Here is a 20,498-nt window from a genome sequence, read left to right as displayed (position 1 = left end):
ATCCAGACTTAAACCATTGTCAATAAGATACAAAGAAGTCTAGATAGTGAACATGACAATATTTGGAGACAGAATAGAAACAAAAAATTGAGGCAAAATGAATACAAAACAAATAGAAATAGATCCACTGTGACAGAAGAAAGCAAAGTTAGTATCAGTAGCAATAGACTCTTTGGGGGCATTCCTAAAACAACTGGAGTACTATTTGAGTATCATCTACATTGACAAAAGCACCATTGGTCAATTGCAATTACATACTGCAACAATACCTTTATTTAACACCATCAAACAACCATATCTTCCTATCCAATATTCTTGGGAAGGGCTAAATAGGTGGATAAAAATATCAGATCCAGTCTGAACATCCAGCGGATTGTGCGATGGTTAAAATTAATAATAATAATAATATAATAATAATAATAATAATAATAATAATAATAATAATAATAATAATGAAATTACTAATTTAAAATTGTAATTAGATTGGTGGGCATTGGATTTTTATTATGTACTGTTTTTTATTATTGTTGTGAGCCGCCCCGAGTTTGCGGAGAGGGGCGGCATATAAATCCAATAAATCTAATCTAATCTAATCTAATAATAATAATACAGCAGAATTGAGGAGAAGCAGCTAGAGAAATTAGTGGAATACGAAGATCTAAAAATCGAGCTGCAACGACTCTGGCATAAGCCAGTGAAAGTGGTCCCAGTGGTACTTGGCACGCTGGCCGCAGTAGCAAAGGATCTCAGCGGACATTTGAAAACCATTGGAATTGACAAAATCTCCATCTGTCAATTGCAAAAGGCCGCTTTACTGGGATCGGCAAACATAATTCGCCGCTACATCACGCAGTCCTAGGTGCTTGGGAAGTGCCCGACTGGTGATGAAATACGAAGTCCAGCATAATGATCTCGTTTGCTGTGTTGTACTGACATAATAATAATAATAGTAATAATAATAATAATAATAATAATAATAATAATAATAATACCACCATAGCATATTTATGTAGTTGTCATTCCAATGTATTTTTAGAACAGCAGTGAGATTTTATAAATATAATTTATTAATAATTATAGGATAAAACATAAAAGTGAAAGAAGAAAAACCAAAAACACACATGTACCGCTTTAAAATGCCATTTGAAACAAAAATAACACTTTGATGAAGTGTTGCTCCAATTAACGCATTTATATCCCTATCAAACATCCACCTTGTTTTTACAAACAGTGACATCTGTGAACATTTATTAACAATTTAAATACAAGCTTTCCTTGAAATGATAAGGACCAACTGAGAATCAGTCGCTCAGTTTTGTTTTAATATCTAAAGCATATTCACCTTCAGGTGATTTGATATTGTGCATAAAGGGGGGGGGGGAAATAAAGTGATTTTTCTCGTTACCAACAGTGGGAAGACAGAAGAAAAGTACCATGTTCAGTTTTGAAACAAAACAACACAACAAAACAAGACCCATTCTCTCGACTGTTTTCGTTAAATTCTGTTCTACGTAATCTACATTAAACGACATAATCTGTAGTTGCAGAAACAGAAGGGAGTCAACCATACACGGGGATAGCTGGCAGACCCTCCATATCTGTGTCAGATTAAAAAAAATATCACAGTGCTTATTGCTTGTTACCATGGATACCATGAAGAAACTGCTGTCCATTATTACTATCACTAGAGAAAGACAACATAGTTTTCTGGAACGAGTCCTGTTTTGCCTTCATATGTCGCGGTTAGCCATCCGGGTTCCACAGAGGGATATACTGTTAAGAAAAAAAGGACAACGTATCACTTATATTGATTATGGTTTTCTCTCATAGACATAATTTAATGCTTAACATAAATCATAATAATATTCACATGCCTGCATGCTAATCCTCATGGTACCCTGGCCTAGAGGTGGAGCTCTCGCTTCACAATCAGGAGGTTGTGAGTAGTTAAACACTTAATAAAGCCCTTCATGGCATCGGACCAGAATATCTCCGGGACCGCCTTCTGCCACACGAATCCCAGCGACCAATTAGGTCCCACAGAGTTGGCCTTCTCCGGGTCCCGTCGACTAAACAATGTCATTTGGCGGGTCCCGGGGAAGAGCCTTCTCTATGGTGGCCCCGACCCTCTAGAACCAGCTCCCCCCTGAGATTAGAACTGCCTCCACCCTCCTTGCCTTTTGTAAACTCCTTAAAACCCACCTCTGCCATCAGGCATGGGGGGACTGAGATAACTTCCCCAGGCCTATATTGTTTACATATGGCATGTTGTGTGCATGTTTTTTTAAAATTATGGGTTTTTAGTTTTAATTATTAGATTTGTATTATACATTGTTTTTTCTATTACTGTTGTGAGCTGCCCCGAGTCTACGGAGAGAGGCGGCATACAAATTTAAATAAATAAAAAATAAATAAACAAACAAACAAACAAATAAACAAACAAACAAATAAATACACAGACAGACAGACAAACAAACAAACATGACCTAAGCATAACCCATAAAATCATTTGCTACAACATCCTTCCTCTCAATGACTACTTCATCTTCACACGAGCACACAACAGATACAAATTTAAAGTAAACCGCTCCAAACTCGACTGCAGGAAATACAACTTTAGTAAATGAATAGTTAATGCAAGGAACTCACTACCTGACTCTATAGTATCATCACCTAACCCCCAAAGCTTTACCCTTAGATGATCCACTGTTGACCTTTCTCGATTCCTAAGTGGTCAGTAAGGGGTGTGCATAAGTGCACCAGCGTGCCTTCCGTCCCCTGTCCTAATGTTTCTCTCTTACTAGTATCATGCATATAAACATTGCTATATCTTTGTATACTACCAATATGTACTTGACAAAATAAATAAATAAATAAATAAATAAATAATAAGTAGATCCTATGTAGAGGCAGGTATTTCTCTCTCTGGGCACACTGAGATCATATCTGCTGAAAATACACTCTGCATTGGCGACGGGAAGAGCATCTATCTGGACATTAAAACACTCTGCTAGCTTCATGTGGTTGCCCAGACTCCACCCCACGAGGGATTTATGGGGTCATTAAAAGAGGATGAAGACACACACACATACACACAGATTCATATTCACATGATTACTCGCCCATGAAAAAGGTAATATGACAAAATTGGCATATAAGAACAGAGATGGTTTTGAAAGATTTATAAAAATGAAATTAGTGAACAATAGATGATTTATGGTACACTGAAAATAAATGTATGGAATTGGTTATATTTCTTTTTTGTTTCTTTTCTTTTTTTCTTTTTAATTTTTTTTTAATATTTTCAATGTTTGTGATTCGGTAGACTATATAGGGATTTTTATATTTAAGTAAAATGTGTAAAATAAATAGGAGGCATTACAGAAATGTTAGAAATATTGTTTATGTGTCACTATATACTTGAGGGAACATTAATGAAGAGAGGTAATACATGATGACTGGGATTGCTGGAGGACAAGATTAGATATATATTTTTTTTCAATAAGGGATAAAAGATTTATAGAGAAATTAATAATTTTGTATTATGATTTTTTTCCCCTGGGATTATACAAGAGCTACTAACAAAATACTGCATTTTATTGTACTGGGAATAGAAGATACAGTAGTACCTCTAGATACGAGTTTAATTCGTTCCAGAAGGGAGCTTGTATGTCGAACAACTCGTATCTGGAACAAATGGCTTTTAGACTTTGTTTTTCCCCTCCGAGATCACCAGAAGCAAGGATTCTTGCGCCACCTAGTGGACGCTCGGCTCGTATCCCGAATTTGAGCTCGGGTCTGGAACAGAAATTTCTCTCTCTTCGTGGCTCGTAACTTGGAATACTCGCATGTGGAGCAGCTCGTATCTAGAGGTACTACTGTATTTGACATTGTATTAAAGCGTACAAAGGGGAAAAAAATAATACCAAAAAAAAAAGAAAGAAAAAGAAAAGAAAAAGGTAATATGATGAAGAATAATTGTGTTGCAATAATGAACATACAAGCAACCTTACAGCTTTTTAAAGATGAACTGAGGTGCTAGAGCAAAGATGAACTGAGGTGCTAGAGCAATGATGGGGGCCAAAAGAGTATGTGCGTGTGCTATCGCGCATGTGCAAGTACCCATACCCATAATTCAATGCCTGGGGAGGGTGAAAACAGCTTCCCCTGCCCCCCGGAGACCCTCTGGAGGCTGGAAAAAACCTGTTTCCTATTTTCAGGGGGCCCCAGTAGACTCGTGTTTTGCCCTCCCCAGGCTCCAAAGGCTTCCTTGGAGCCAAAGGAAGGTAAAAACGCCCTTCCCCATCCCCCCGGAGGCCGTCTAGAAGCCAAAAACGCCCTCCCAGGGCCTCTGTGCGAGCAAAAAATCAGCTGGCCAGCACGCACATGAATGCTGGAGCTGAGCTAGGACAATGGCTCGTGTGCCAGCAGATATGGTTCCGTGTGCCACCTGTGGCACCCATGCCATAGGTTCGTCATCACTGTGCTAGAGTTAGTAATGTTACCGCTACAAAGATAATACAAGCTAATTTGCATCTTACCATTGGAGAATACTGCCCCCTGCGGGAAGCTCAGTTCATGACTGTGTTCAGCCTTACAGGAATACATGGCCTTGGCTTGCCTTCAAAACAGTAACAACAAACAAACATTGTTTACTAAAAAAAAAGGTGATTTATTAATAAAAAAGCACTCCAGTAGAACAAAACGTTGGAACTGCAATATGGGAAATACATCCAAATATAAAACGTTTCAAACCAACGGGCCCTTTTGCAGTAAACTAAAGTAAATGTGGTGGGACTGACCTACCAAATGTTGTGGGGAGACTACTGGCGGGATCCAGCCAAGTAACGTACCCATAGAAAACAAAACTCCCAGGCAGGCGAGTTCCTCAAAGAACAGTTTATTGGATACATAGAAACATAGAAGACTGACGGCAGAAAAAGACCTCATGGTCCATTTAGACCCTTATACTATTTCCTGTATTTTATCTTACAATGAAGATATGTTTATCCCAGGCATGTTTAAATTCTGTTACTGTGGATTTACCAACCACGTCTGCTGGAAGTTTGTTCCAAGGATCTACTACTCTTTCAGTAAAATAATATTTTCTCACGTTGCTTTTGATCTTGTACTGTGTTCAGTTCTGGAGACCTCACCTACAAAAAGATATTGACAAAATTGAACGGGTCCAAAGACGGGCTACAAGAATGGTGGAAGGTCTTAAGCCTAAAACGTATCAGGAAAGACTTAATGAACTCAATCTGTATAGTCTGGAGGACAGAAGGAAAAGGGGGGACATGATCGAAACATTTAAACATGTTAAAGGGTTAAATAAGGTCCAGGTGGGAAGTGTTTTTAATAGGAAAGTGAACACAAGAACAAGGGGACACAATCTGAAGTTAGTTGGGGGAATGATCAAAGGCAACATGAGAAAATATTATTTTACTGAAAGAGTAGTAGATCCTTGGAACAAACTTCCAGCAGACGTGGTTGGTAAATTCACAGTAACTGAATTTAAACATGCCTGGGATAAACATATCCATTGTAAGATAAAATACAGGAAATAGTATAAGGGCAGACTAGATGGACCATGAGGTCTTTTTCTGCCGTCAGTCTTCTATGTTTCTATGTTTCTATCTTTCCCCCAACTAACTTCAGATACATCATACTGGCACAACTGGTGAAAGCCAACTCTGAAATTTCCCGTGGCTTTCACCTGATTAAAAGTTTCCCCTTTCCCCCCAAGTCACTGGTCACACTTTCCAATCCAATTGCTGGCCGGTTGCTTGGTTACTTGCTCCTCCTCTGGCCAGCCACCGTGAGAACGTCCTTGGTTCTCAGAGGAAAATTTTATTGCTTTGACCACAGAACCACATCTAACTATTCCCCCCCCCTCCCATCCTTGTGTAGCAAGCCTGAAGCCTCCAAGATGACTTCAGCCAGGTTCACTTCAGGTTTTTTTTATTTATTTATTGTTAGAGTTGGAAGGGACCATGCGGGTCATCAAGTCCAACCCCCTGCCTAAGCAGGAACCCTATAGCATCCCAGCCAAATGGCAGTCCAATTTCCTCTTTAAAATGTCCAGAGTATTGGAGTTCACAATGTCCGCTGGTAGGTTGTTCCACTGGTTGATCGTTCTGACCGTCAGGAAGTTCTTCCTTATTTCCAGGTTGAATCTCTCCTTGGTCAGCTTCCAGCCGTTGCTCCTCGTCCGGCCCTCCGGTGCCCTGGAGAATAAAGTGATCCCCTCCTCTCTGTGGCAACCCCTCGTATACCTGTAGACTGCTATCATGTCTGCTCTGGCCCTCCTTTTCTCTAAGCTATCCATGCCCAGTTCCCGCAGTCTCTCTTCGTAAGTCTTGGTTTCTAGACTCCTGATCATTTTGGTTGCTCTTTTCTGCACCTTCTCCAGAGTTTCAATGTCTTTTTTGAAGTGTGGTGACCAGAACTGAACACAGTACTCCAGGTGTGGTCTGACCAGGGCGTAGTAGAGTGGTATTAAGACTTCCCTGGTCTTGGAGTGTATTCCCCTGTTGATGCAGCATAGGATTGTATTGGCTTTTTTGGCTGCTGCTGCACATTGTTGGCTCATGTTGAGTTGATTATCCACCAAGACTCTGAGATCTCTTTCGCCGTTGCTACTTCTGAGAGTGGTTTCTCCCAGGCTGTATGTGTGTCCAGGTTTTTTTTTACCTACATGAAGGACTTTGCTCTTGTCGATGTTGAACATCATTTTGTTGGTATGGTCCCACTGTGTGAGTCTGTCCAGATCTTTCTGTAATTTGAGCCTGTCTTCAAGGGTGTTGGCTACCCCCGCCAGCTCGGTGTTGAGGGTACCCTGGGTTGGTCAAGATGCTCTTCACTCTCATTGCTAATTATCTATCCTCACTATTCACACCCTAAAAGCTCGGATGTTCCATGCAAAGAACTCATAGAAACAGAAACATAGAAGACTGACGGCAGAAAAAGACCTCATGGTCCATCTAGTCTGCCCTTATACTATTTCCTGTATTTTATCTTACAATGGATATATGTTTATCCCAGGCATGTTTAAATTCAGTTACTGTGGATTTACCAACCACGTCTGCTGGAAGTTTGTTCCAAGGATCTACCACTCTTTCAATAAAATAATATTTTCTCACGTTGCTTTTGATCATTCCCCCAACTAACTTCAGATTGTGTCCCCTTGTTCTTGTGTTCACTTTCCTATTAAAAACACTTCCCTCCTGAACCTTATTTAACCCTTTAACATATTTAAATGTTTCGATCATGTCCCCCCTTTTCCTTCTGTCCTCCAGACTATACAGATTGAGTTCATTAAGTCTTTCCTGATACGTTTTATGCTTAAGACCTTCCACCATTCTTGTAGCCCGTCTTTGGACCTGTTCAATTTGTCAATATCTTTTTGTAGGTGAGGTCTCCAGAACTGAACACAGTATTCCAAATGTGGTCTCACCAGCGCTCTATATAAGGGGATCACAATTTCCCTCTTCCTGCTTTTTATACCTCTAGCTATGCAGCCAAGCATCCTACTTGCTTTTCCTACCCCCCGACCACACTGCTCACCCATTTTGAGACTGTCAGAAATCACTACCCCTAAATCCTTCTTCTCATTGTATGCCTCTCTGAAGATGGGTTGCTTTTTTATCTTTTGCTATAAAGCTGCCAGTAAAAGAGTATGTGAAAAATAATATTATCAACTGCTGCACGTTCCTGAAGAAGAAATCTCACTTCTTTTGTGCTCAAACTCTCTAGGACACACAAAGGGACTTGCATTTCTATGAAGTTAATCATTACTTTGAACTTGCACGAAATGCCTTTCTGTCTGCCTCCCTAACCCTCTATTTGACTGGACTGGAGTTTAGTTTTCCACATGCCAAGGTTTAGTGACCATTTTCTTAGCAACAGATATACTGCTCAACAAAATAAAGGGAACACTTACACAACACAATATAACTCCAAGTAAATCAAACTTCTGTGAAATCAGATACGTATCAGGAAGCAACAATGACAATCAATGTGTTGTCAGCACATTCAACTTTGTACAGAACGAAGTATTCAAGGAGAATATTTCATTCATTCGGATCTAGGATGTGTTCTTTGAGTGTTCCCTTTATTTATTTATTTTGAGCATGTATATTGATGTTTCACCAGCAAACTATGGTTGGCCTTTTCATAGGCAAGTCTGTTACACAGACTACAGACAACGAAGTACGTATCTATGAGTGGTTCTTTAAATTGGGGTTTTTTAGATTGTTTTAATATTAGATTTGTTTACATTGTCTTTTTATATTGTTGCTAGCCGCCCCGAATCTTCGGAGAGGGGCGACATACAAATCTAATAAATACAAATACAAGTAGTCCTCAACTTATAACCGTTCACTTAGTGACTGTTTGGAATGATGACCGCCTCCGGAAGGGCATTTATGGCCTATAAAGCATTTCTGCCCATCTTAAATGCCACACCACCCTTGATGGTCACATGGCCATATTTTGGATGTTTGACAACCAGCTCATATTCGTGGTTGTCACATCCTGAAAGTAACATGATTGTGATATACTACCTACCCACCTATATCGCCAGGCATGGGGGAATTGAGACATCTCCCCCAGGCTTATATAGTTTTATGTAGAAAAATAGAAACATAGAAGTCTGACGGTAGAAAAAGACCTCATGGTCCATCTAGTCTGCCCTTATACTATTTTCTGTATTTTTATCTTAGGATGGATATATGTTTATCCCAGGCATGTTTAAATTCAGTTACTGTGGATTTATCTACCACGTCTGCTGGAAGTTTGTTCCAAGGATCTACTACTCTTTCAGTAAAATAATATTTTCTCATGTTGCTTTTGATCTTTCCCCCAACTAACTTCAGATTGTGTCCCCTTGTTCTTGTGTTCACTTTCCTATTAAAAACACTTCCCTCCTGGACCCTATTTAACCCTTTAACATATTTAAATGTTTCGATCATATCCCCCCTTTTCCTTCTGTCCTCCAGACTATACAGATTGAGTTCATTAAGTCTTTCCTGATACGTTGTATGCTTAAGACCTTCCACCATTCTTGTAGTCCGTCTTTGGACCCGTTCAATTTTGTCAATATCTTTTTGTAGGTAAGGTCTCCAGAACGGAACACAGTATTCCAAATGTGATCTCACCAGCACTCTGTATAGCGGGATCATAATCTCACTCTTCCTGCTTTTTATACCTCTAGCTATGCAGCCAAGCATCCTACTTGCTTTCCCTACTGCCTGTTTCAAAAGGTGACAGCCGGGCAGCGGGGGCGGGTTCGTAAGATGGAAAACGTTCGTAAGAAGAGGCAAAAAATATCCGAACCCCGGGTTCGTATCTCGGGTTGTTCGTATGGTGAGGTGTTCGTATCATGAGGTACCACTGTATATCTGTTTACATATTATAAAGTGATTCTAATTTATTCTTTATTGTTTGATATCGAATTCTACTGACCACATACCCTCTTACCTTGCCCCATCGTCCCATCAGTCCCTGCAGATTGGTTTCATTAACCAAATTCATCCTCTTATCTCAAACTGAATGTGATTCACCATGTACCGATACCAATTTTGTATTGTCCATTTTGTTGCATCCTTCCAGCCTAGGACTATTACCTGCTTGGGCGCTTTCTATCACTACTTCTTTTATTTCTCTAAACTCTCCCATCTCATTCCTTTATTGGCATTTACGTGCTTTAGGTAAAGGTCAGAGGAGTGCTTTGACTTATGATTGTCCCAACAAAATACAGTGATACCTTGTCTTACAAACCCCTTGTCATATAAACCTTTCGAGATACAAACCCGGGGTTTAAGATTTTTTTGCCTCTTCTTCCAAACTATTTTCACCTTACAAACCCAAGCCGCCACCACTGGGACTTCTGTTGCCAGCGAAGTGCCCGTTTTTGCACTGCTGGGATTCCCAAGGCTCTCCTCCATGGGAAACACCACCTCCGGACTTCTGTGTTTTTGTGATGCTGTGATTTCGCTGAGGCTCCCCTCACTGAGAAACCCCACCTCCGGACTTCCGTTGCTAGCGAAGCACCCGTTTTTGCGCTGCTGGGATTCCCCTGCAGCATCACAAAAACATGGAAGACCGGATGTGGGGTTCCCCATGGAGGGGAGCCTCAGGGAAATCCCAGCAGCGCAAAAACAGGCGCTTCGGCTGGCAAAAGGGTGAGTTTTGGGCTTGCACGCATTAATCGCTTTTCCATTGATTCCTATGGGAAACATTGTTTCGTCTTACAAACGTTTCACCTTACAAACCTCGTCCCGGAACCAATTAAGTTCATAAGACGAGGTATCACTGTACTGATCCTAATTGAGGTTATAAGTTGAGGACTATTCTGTATATTTGTAAGGCTGGACCCCAGTCAGTTCCTGTTCAGTTGCTGTGAATTCCTAAATAGGTTTCCTTGATGGATTATATTACACTTCCAAGAATGTCAATCTTTAAATTCATTATTCTATGGCTTGGATGCAATAGAATCCCTGTATCCCATGTTTTCCAGAAGGCTCAGAAGCATCCGTTCTAATAAGAGTTACTTTTTATCCCTAGCAATCCCAGCTCCACTGCATGATTTGTCCAAATTTCTTCCTCAACAAGGAGAGGAAATTCGGGGGAAACAGCTAAAATTGGGTCCCAAAGATGCTTTTTATTTATTTTTTTTGAGTTGAGAAGCAAAACGTCTTCAAAGAAAAGGATGAGGAATGAAACATCTTTTAAAAAAATAAAAGAAACATCAGAAAGTCTAGTTGCCTCTTGATGAGAGAGAGAGAGAGAGAAGAAGGAAAGAGAAAGAGAAAGAAAGTGAAAGAGACAATAGAAAGGGAAAAAAGAAAGAAAAGGGGAGAAAAAAAGGGAAAGACAAGAAAAAGGGAAAGAAAGAGAGAAAACAAGAAAAAGAGAAAGAAAGAGAGAAAAAGAGAAGAAAAAGGGAAAGAGAGAGAAAACAAGAAAAGGAAAAAGAGAGAAAGAGAAAAAGGGAAAGAAAGAAAAAACAAAAAAGAGAAAGGGAGGAGGGAGGGAAGGAAGGAAGGAAGGAAGGAAGGAAGGAAGAAAGAAAGAAAGAAAGAAAGAAAGAAAGAAAGAAAGAAAGGAAGAAAGAAAGAAAGAAAGAAAGAAAGAAAGAGAAAGAAAGAACCTTTGGTATAACCACAACCTGGAATACTGAGAATCTCCAAAGACACCTAAAATTGGATGTTCAGTTTGAAATAAGCATAATTTTTTCCCAACTCTTAATATTTTATTACTGCTAGCTAATAACGTAAGGACCGATTTTCTTCCAGCATTAGGCACCATCTGCATTTCAAAAGAAGTTGTAACGTAGAAGTAAAATACCACTTAATTTTCAAAACTATAACTATTATTATAGTTAAGACCTACCTAGCCTGCTTCGCTGAGCAGCCACTTTCAAACAGCTGGGCTCTTGCTGCTACCCTGAAATATAGGGAACAATTCCATGGTTACCAATGGTTTCCAATTTCTTTCCAACGTAAAAAATTCAAGCACGGTCAAATTGTGGACCAACTTACACAGACCCTGGTCTCTGGTAGCCATTACTCGATGCCGTATCCAACCGTAATCTTCTGCACATTTTTGGAGGCAAATCTGGATTTTCTAGCACCTTTGGTACTTCCTTGGCGTCCAAGGAAGCCAAACTTTGCAAGGAACCTCTGCAGCTTTTGTTACCTAAATAACAAAGTATTAACATGAAATTAACTTGAACGTCTCCTAGTTTGGTGTTCAAGGTAGACCCTGGCCTGATTGATTAATTGAGCCCAAAGTTTCTGCTGCTAGGCAAGGCGGTTGTTAAATGCGTTTTACTCCCATTTTAGGATCTTTCTTGCCACAGTTGTTATTATTATTATTATAATTATTATTATTTATTGGATTTGTATGCCGCCCCTCTCCGGAGACTCGGGGCGGCTAACAGCAATAATAAAACAGCATATAATAATAATCCAATACTAAAAACAGTTAAAAACCCATTATTATAAAAACCAAACATACATACAGACATACCATGCATAAAATTGTAAAGGCCTAGGGGGAAAGAGTATCTGTTCCCCCATGCCTGGCGGCAGAGGTGGGTTTTAAGCAGCTTACGAAAGGCAAGGAGGGTGGGGGCAATTCTAATCTCTGGGGAGAGTTGGTTCCAGAGGGCCGGGGCTGCCACAGAGAAGGCTCTTCCCCTGGGTCCCGCCAAGCGACATTGTTTAGTTGACGGGACCCGGAGAAGACCCACTCTGTGGGACCTAACTGGTCGCTGGGATTCGTGCAGCAGAAGGCGGTCCCGTAGATAATCTGGTCCGGTGCAATGAAGGGCTTTATAGGTCATAACCAACACTTTGAATTGTGACCGGAAACTGATCGGCAACCAATGCAGACTGTGGAGTGTTGGTGTAACATGGGCATATTTGGGAAAGCCCATGATTGCTCTCGCAGCTGCATTCTGCACGATCTGAAGTTTCTGAACACTTTTCAAAGGTAGCCCCATGTAGAGAGCGTTACAGTAGTCGAGCCTCGAGGTGATGAGGGCATGAGTGACTGTGAGCAGTGATTCCCGGTCCAAATAGGGTCGCAACTGGTGCACCAGGCGAACCTGGGCGAACGCCCCCCTCGCCACAGCTGAAAGATGTTTCTCTAATGTGAGCTGTGGATCGAGGAGGACGCCTACGTTGCGGACCCTCTCTGAGGGGGTCAATGATTCCCCCCCCCCAGGGTAATGGACAGAAAGATGGAATTGTCCTTGGGAGGCAAGACCCACAGCCACTCTGTCTTGTCTGGGTTGAGTTTGAGTTTGTTGACACCCATCCAGGCCCCAACAGCCTCCAGGCACATCACTTCCACTGCTTCGTTGACTGGACATGGGATGGAGATGTATAACTGGGTATCATCGGCATATTGATGATACCACACCCCTGGGACAAATAACAGGATTAAGTGAATCACTGCAATTGTTAAGTCAAGTTAAGCTTCCCCATTGACTTTGCTTGTCGAAAGATTGCAAAAGGGGATCGACACGGCAACCGTTCTAAATACATGACAAGAGTCCAAAATTTTGATCACATGACACTGGGGGGGTGCTGCAATGGTTGTAAGTGTGAAAAAAGATAATAAAATCATATAGGTTACCATGTTTCCCTGAAAACAAGACCCTATCTTATATTTTTTGGAACCCTGAAATAAGTGCTTGGCCTTATTGCCATGCACTCAAAAGCCTGATTGGACTCATTCATTGATTACAAAGAAACATAGAAGATTGACGGCAGAAAAAGACCTCATGGTCCATCTAGTCTGCCCTTATGCTATTTCCTGTATTTTATCTTAGGATGGATTGATGTTTATCCCAGGCATGTTTAAATTCAGTGACTGTGGATTTACCAACCACGTCTGCTGGAAGTTTGTTCCAAGGATCTACTACTCTTTCAGTAAAATAATATTTTCTCATGTTGCTTCTGATCTTTCCCCCAACTAACTTCAGATTGTGCCCCCTTTTCCTTGTTTATTATTTATTTATTTATTACTTGGATTTGTATGCCGCCCCTCTCCGAAGACTCGGGGCGGCTCACAACATGTAAAAGACAAATCATAAGTAATCAACAATTTAAAATTTTAAAGATTTAAAAAAACCCACAAACTAACAGACTCACACACAAGCATACCATATATAAATTCAACGTGCCCAGGGGGGGGGATGTTTCAATTCCCCCATGCCTGACGGCAAAGGTGGGTTTTAAGAAGTTTGCGGAAGGCAGGAAGAGTAGGGGCAGTTCTAATCTCCGGGGGGAGTTGGTTCCAGAGGGCCGGTGCCGCCACAGAGAAGGCTCTTCCCCTGGGGCCCGCCAACCGACATTGCTTAGTTGACGGGACCCGGAGAAGGCCCACTCTGTGGGACCTAATTGGTCGCTGGGATTCGTGCGGCAGGAGGCGGTCTCGGAGATATTCTGGTCCAGTGCCATGAAGGGCTTTAAAGGTCATAACCAACACTTTGAATTGTGACCGGAAACTGATCGGCAGCCAGTGCAGACTGCGGAGTGATGGTGAAACATGGGCATACCTGGGTAAGCCCATGACTGCTCTCGCAGCTGCATTCTGCACGATCTGGAGTTTCCGAACACTTTTCAAAGGTAGCCCCATGTAGAGAGCATTACAGTAGTCGAACCTCGAGGTGATGAGGGCATGAGTGACTGTGAGCAGTGAGTCCCGGTCCAGATAGGGCCGCAACTGGTGCACCAGGCGAACCTGGGCAAACGTCCCCCTCGCCACAGCTGCGAGATGTTGTTCTAATGTGAGCTGTGGATCGAGGAGGACGCCCAAGTTGCGGACCCTCTCTGAGGGGGTCAATAATTCCCTCCCCCAGGGTAATGGACGGACAGATGGAGTTGTCCTTGGGAGGCAAAACCCACAGCCACTCCGTCTTATCCGGGTTGAGTTTGAGTCTGTTGACACCCATCCAGGCCCCAACAGCCTCCAGGCACCGGCACATCACTTCCACCGCTTCGTTGACTGGGCATGGGGTGGAGATGTAAAGCTGGGTATCATCGGCATATTGATGATACCTCACCCCATGTCCTTGGATGATCTCACCCAGCGGTTTCATGTAGATGTTAAATAGCAGGGGAGAGAGGACCGACCCCTGAGGCACCCCACAAGGGAGAGACCTAGGAGTCGACCTCTGTCCCCCCACTAACACCGACTGCAACCGGCCAGAGAGGTAGGAGGAGAACCACTGAAGAACAGTGCCTCCCACTCCCAACCCCTCCAGCCGGCACAGAAGGATACCATGGTCGATGGTATCGAAAGCCGCTGAGAGGTCAAGGAGCACCAGGACAGAGGATAAACCCCTGTCCCGGGCCCGCCAGAGATCATCCATCAACGCGACCAAAGCGGTTTCCGTGCTGTAACCGGGCCTGAAACCCGACTGCTGGGGACCTAGATAATCGGCTTCTTCCAAGGACCGCTGGAGCTGGAGTGCCACCACCTTCTCAACAACCTTCCCCATAAAGGGAAGGTTGGAGACTGGACGGTAGTTATTAAGCACAGCTGGGTCCAGGGAGGGCTTCTTGAGGAGGGGGCGCACAAGCGCTTCTTTATAGAGTGATTAAGAAGGGAGCGGGTCACCCTAAACAGAGCGGGCGGGCGGGATTCCGCTGATGCAATCAAGGCGGCATGGTACGCGCATCTTGCCGCCTTGAGCGCCACTTTGTAAGTCTTAATAAAAGCTCTTACAAGTGTTCGATCAGATTCAGACCTACTCTTCCTCCATCGCTTCTCTAGACGTCTCTTCTGGCGTTTCAACTCCCGGAGCTCCTCGTTGAACCATGGAGCTCTACGGGGTCTAGCGCCACGGAGAGGTCGCAAAGGCGCAATCCGGTCAAGGGCCTCTGCTGCAGCCTCGTTCCAGGCTTTCGCAAGAGACTCTGCCGAACTGTGGACAAGTGCCTCTGGTATAACCCCAAGCGCCGTCTGAAAGCCCTCTGGGTCCATCAGGCGTCTGGGGCGGAACATCTTAATTGGTTCTGCCTCCCTGCGGGGAAGGATTGGAGCCAGGAAGTCAAGCCGTAGTAGAAAATGGTCTGACCATGACAAAGGCACTGCTTCTAAGCCCCTTAGTCTCAGACCATTACTCAGTTGCTCGGAAAGGAATACCATGTCGGGTGCGTGCCCCCCCTCATGAGTCGGACCCCGTACTACTTGAGTCAGGTCCATGGCTGTCATGGTGGCCATGAACTCCTGTGCCAACCCAGAGGTTTCGCCGAGTGACGGCAGGTTGAAGTCCCCCAAGACAATAAGTCTGGGGAACTCCACCGCCAACCCGGCTACCTCCTCGAGTAGCACAGGCAGGGCTTTTGACACGCAGCTGGGAGGCAGGTACGTGAGAAATAAGCCCACCTGAACCCCTAGGTCCAACTTCATCAAGAGTGACTCGCAACCCGCAATTTCCGGAGCAATGAGTCCACGTAGGCAAAGGCTCTCCCTGGCTATAATAGCCACTCCTCCCCCCCTTCCCTGGGGTCGAGGTTGATGCCATATCTGAAACCCAGCTGGGCAAATTTCAGAGAGAGGAACACCTCCCTCTGGGCCCAGCCAGGTTTCAGTAATACATGCCAGGTCGGCCTCCTCATCCAGGATCAGATCCCGGATGAGGAGAGCTTTGTTTACCACCGACCTGGCATTAAGCAGCAGCTACCTGAGTCCAGGGCCAGAGTTACACTCATCACCAGTACCCAAGATTGGGCTCACGGAGCCAGAACAAGGGATCGTTATTAAGCAACGGCCCCTTTCCTATTAAAAACACTTCCCTCCTGAACCTTATTTAGCCCTTTAGCATATTTAATGTTTTGATATGTCCCCCCTTTCCCTTCTGTCCTCCAGACTATACAGATTGAGTTCATTAAGTCTTTCCTGATACGTTTTATGCTTAAGACCTTCCACATTTTTGTAGCCCGTCTTTGGACCCGTTCAATTTTGTCAATATCTTTTTGTAGGTGAGGTCTCCAGAACTGAACATAGTACAGTGGTACCTCGAGATACGAGTTTAATTCGTTCCGGACCTGGGCTCTTAAGTCGAGCAGCTCTTATCTCGAACGACTTTTCCCCATAGGAATTAATGTAAATAATTTTAATTGGTTCCAGCCCTCAAAAAACTCACAAAGTTAGTCTAAATTATGCAGAAAGACATGTTTTTAATGAAGAAATGTACATGTACATATAAATGAATAATGAAGTTTCTTTCACTTAACTTGTAAACTTTCTTAAACTTTTAAATTTACATATGTTCAACTTCTCTGCCACCCAATCCTGTAGGACAGAGGTCCCCAATCCTTTTTGCACCAGGGACCGGCTTTAAGCGATCAAGAGAGGAATGGGTGAATGAATGGACGGAGGGTGGGAAGGAAGGAAGGAAAGAGGGAAGGGACAGGAACAGAGGAAGGAAGCAAGGAAACTTATGAAAGGGGAGAGTAAGAGAGGAATGAGTGAAGGGAGGGAGGGAGGGAAGAAGGTGGGATGGAGAAAGAAAAGAAGAAATAGAGGAAGGGAAGGTAAAAGAGAGAAAGAAAAAGAGCAAGAAAGAAAGCTGCAAGCACCCCCCCGAGCCCCCCAGGCCGGCTGCAACCTTTTAAAACACGCGCGCCGCTTCGCAGCTGTCTCCTGAAGCCGAACGCGGAAGTTAGCGTTTGGCTTCAGGAGACAGCTCCTTGGCGCTTGTATCTCGAATTTGGGCTTGTAAGTAGAACAAAAATATCTCTCCCCTCCCAGCTCTTATCTCGAGTTGCTCTTAAGTAGAGCAGCTCTTATGTCGGGGTTCCACTGTATTCCAAATGTGGCCTCACCAGCTCTCTATACAGCGGAATCACAATCTCCCTCTTCCTGCTTTTTATACCACTAGCTATGCAGCCAAACATTCTACTTGCTTTCCCTACCACCTGACCGCACTGTTCACCCATGTCAGAAATCATTCCCCCATAATCCTTCTCTTCTGAAGTTTTCATTCATTCATTCATTTCATTCCATTCCATTCATTCATTCATTCATTCAATTCATTCACTCATTAATATATACATTCATGCATTCATTCATTTGGAGAGAGGCGGCATATAAATCCAATCAATCAATCAATCAATCAATACACCATACATCTTGCTGACTAAGGAAGCAATATTATGTAAATATTTCTTAGTTCACAATATGTGAAAATAAGGTAAAGGTAAAGGTCCCCTTCATACCTACATTCCAGAATCTAGGGGACATACAGCATGGAAAAAGGGGAATAGAATGTTACATGAGAGCTAATTTGAATTCTGGTATGTGGTCGGTTTTGGCAATTAAAAGGGAGAACTCTATTCATTCGTATGTTGACTGGTGATGAATCTGCACCATAGAGAGCAGATGTAGAGAGAAATATAGTTCTTCTGTCAAGTTGTTATTTGTGAAAACATAAAACCAGTTCAACAAGAAAGAAGAAATAAAACACATAATTTTATATAAGTGTCAGTGTATTTATGTACCCAATATACATTGTAGCACAATTCTGCTATGAAGATACTCTGCTGGGTGAGGTGAAAAAGATCACTTGAAAACATAAATCTCATAGAAAGCCAACAGCTGTGCTCATCTCCATTTCAAAGACCCAGCGTCCTAAGACGTCTCCGTGGTCATGTGGACAGCATGACTAAATGCTGAAGGCGCACGGAACGCTGTTACCTTCCCACCAAGGTGGTCCCTGTTTTGCTACTTGCATTTTTACATGTCTTGAACTGCTAGGTTGGCAGAAGCTGGGACAAGTAACGGGAGCTTACTCCGTTAATCCACGCCAGGGATTCAAACCGCCGAACTGTCGACCTTTCTGATTGACAAGCTCAACGTCTTAGCCACTGAGCCCACCGATACGCAGAAACTATGAAGTAACGTATTGACAGTAAAGCTATGGATCATTCCAAGATTACCTTCTGTGGAAGGGATAGACCTTAAAGACAAAGCTGATGACCTCTTCGTTCCAGATAGACTGTACAATCCTCTTTTCGTTGGGTCTCCTGGGGAAGTCACATTGTCTGGTCCAGTAACAGATGTGACACTTTGGCAGTCAGATTCCACATCTGTTTTCGCCGCATCCTCCTTTGAAGAGGATTCGGGGCTGGTGGTCCAAAGCCCTGAATTTTTAGGTCCATTGGAAGATGGCGACGATGACGCAATCCATGGAACCACCCCTGTTTTTTCCCTGGATTGAGAAGACGCAGGCTTCGCGGTGCTGTTCTGTTCGGAAGAGTGAGAGGACAGGGATTCTATGCTGCCCATAGGGGTGCTGTCGGGGCTGCTACTGTACGAATCACCTGGAAGGTAGAAAAGTTAAGAGAAAAAGATAAACGGCATTTCTCAAATTTAGCCAGCACTGATGATCTATTGACCTAGGCCAGGGGTCCCCAAACTTTTTACATAGGGGGCCAGTTCACTGTCCCTCGGAATGTTGGAGGGCCGAACTAAAAAACAAACAAACTATGAACAAATCCCTATGCACACTGCACATACCTTGTTTTAAAGTAAAAAACAAAATGGGAACGTACTATTTAGAGGGGGAAGAAGATCTGAAATTCATATATGTTTATGTTTTGTTTTTAATTTTCTTTTGTTAACATCTGATTGGCTATACAAGGTTTTCTTGGCTTATGAAAAATGTATAAAGAAAGAAGGGAGCACTTTGGCATAATGGCTATTAAGTTAGAAATATAATTGGTGTTGCACTTTTTGAAGGAACATTAAGGAGGGAATTTAATTAAAAGAAAATGACAAAATTAGAAAAAAAACACCTTTTGCAACTTTTTTGATGATTGATATAACAAAATACCGCATTTTATTCATGGAAAATTAGATGGTACACTGTTTTGTTTGAATGTCTGTTGAGAGAAAATTTTTTAAAAATTACCCCCCCTCCATTCATTTCATTCTTTCTTTCTTTCTTTCTTCCTTGTTCCCTCCATTTCTCCTTCCTTCCTTCCTTCCTTCCTTCCTTCCTTCCTTCCTCTCCAATTCTCCTTCCCTCCCTCTCTTTCCCTTTTCTTTCTTTCTCTCTTTTCCCTGTGGTCTTGTCACTCACTGGCGGGCCGGATAAATGGCCTCAGTGGGCCGCATGTGGCCCGTGGGCCGTAGTTTGGGGACCACTGACCTAGGCGTTCCCAAATCACAAAGCAGACTCCCTATCACGACAAAAATCCCTTTTTATTCAGTTGCTATGAATTTATCTCATTCACATTCACCAACGTCTCTCAAAGGTGCAGTTACAGTCACAGACCTTATCTGCCGGTGGGGGTTCCACTTACCGGCTGCTACTGGCACGCTTTCTGGGATTGTTGCGGGCATGCGCATCCCTCCAGCGTGCATGCACCCTATGGCGTGAGATTTAGCTTCTGCGCATTCGCAGCATGCAAAATCTCGTGTGAGGACACTTGTGCGTGTCAGATTTCACCAATTTTCAGCAATTTCTTTGCTTCTGCACATGTATAGAAGCACGGTGAAATCTCTTTTTTAAAATACTTTTTTTATTGAAAACACAAAACACAAGACACAAACAAACAGAAAAAAAACGTAACGAGTTCAACAAGCTTAATATACATTCACAATGACATTCTTGTTTCTACGAGGGTCCTCGTGTGAGATTTCGCTTGCTGTGCATGCACAGAAATCATATCTCACATTTGCGTGTGCGTGCACACATCGGGTGAGCGGAGATGCATGTGCATCTCAATTTCCGCAACTGGAACCCCCAGTCCCAGCCATACCGGCTGCAAACCATTACTATTTATCTGACTTGGAGAACTGCCAGTCCGATATCTTCAAAACTTGGCAAGGAAACTTCGAGAGTCATGAACCAATTAAACAAATTAATTGTCTTCTGCAAACTTCCCTCCCCCTTTCACTCCTCTTTTATTCTCCCCTCCTCCCCCATAGGAGAGGCCATTCATCGTCCACCTCTGGCCTTACTCCTAAGT

The 20,498-nt window shown here is 43.0% G+C and overlaps 1 protein-coding gene across 2 annotated transcripts in view; it reads right to left on the bottom strand.

Moving 5' to 3' along the window:
- Positions 1 to 1,044: 1,044 nt before the first annotated feature.
- ARHGAP42 (Rho GTPase activating protein 42) overlaps positions 1,045 to 20,498 on the bottom strand; it is a 230,329-nt gene continuing 210,875 nt past the window's right edge. For both annotated transcript variants that reach the window (XM_070749660.1, XM_070749659.1), the window contains exons 20-24: positions 18,462 to 18,845; positions 11,544 to 11,700; positions 11,395 to 11,448; positions 4,542 to 4,621; positions 1,045 to 1,773 (exon numbers count right to left, since the gene is read on the bottom strand). In XM_070749660.1, the coding sequence (XP_070605761.1) occupies positions 1,685 to 1,773; positions 4,542 to 4,621; positions 11,395 to 11,448; positions 11,544 to 11,700; positions 18,462 to 18,845 (764 nt within the window). In that variant the 3' untranslated portion in view covers positions 1,045 to 1,684. The remainder of the gene's footprint in view (positions 1,774 to 4,541; positions 4,622 to 11,394; positions 11,449 to 11,543; positions 11,701 to 18,461; positions 18,846 to 20,498) is intronic.

This window comes from Erythrolamprus reginae, chromosome 4 (assembly GCF_031021105.1).
Source record: "Erythrolamprus reginae isolate rEryReg1 chromosome 4, rEryReg1.hap1, whole genome shotgun sequence".
In the NCBI taxonomy this organism is placed as follows: Eukaryota; Metazoa; Chordata; class Lepidosauria; order Squamata; family Dipsadidae; genus Erythrolamprus; species Erythrolamprus reginae.
The sequence above is the reverse complement of the archived record's forward strand: the minus strand, read 5'-3'. Positions and strand labels throughout refer to the sequence as shown.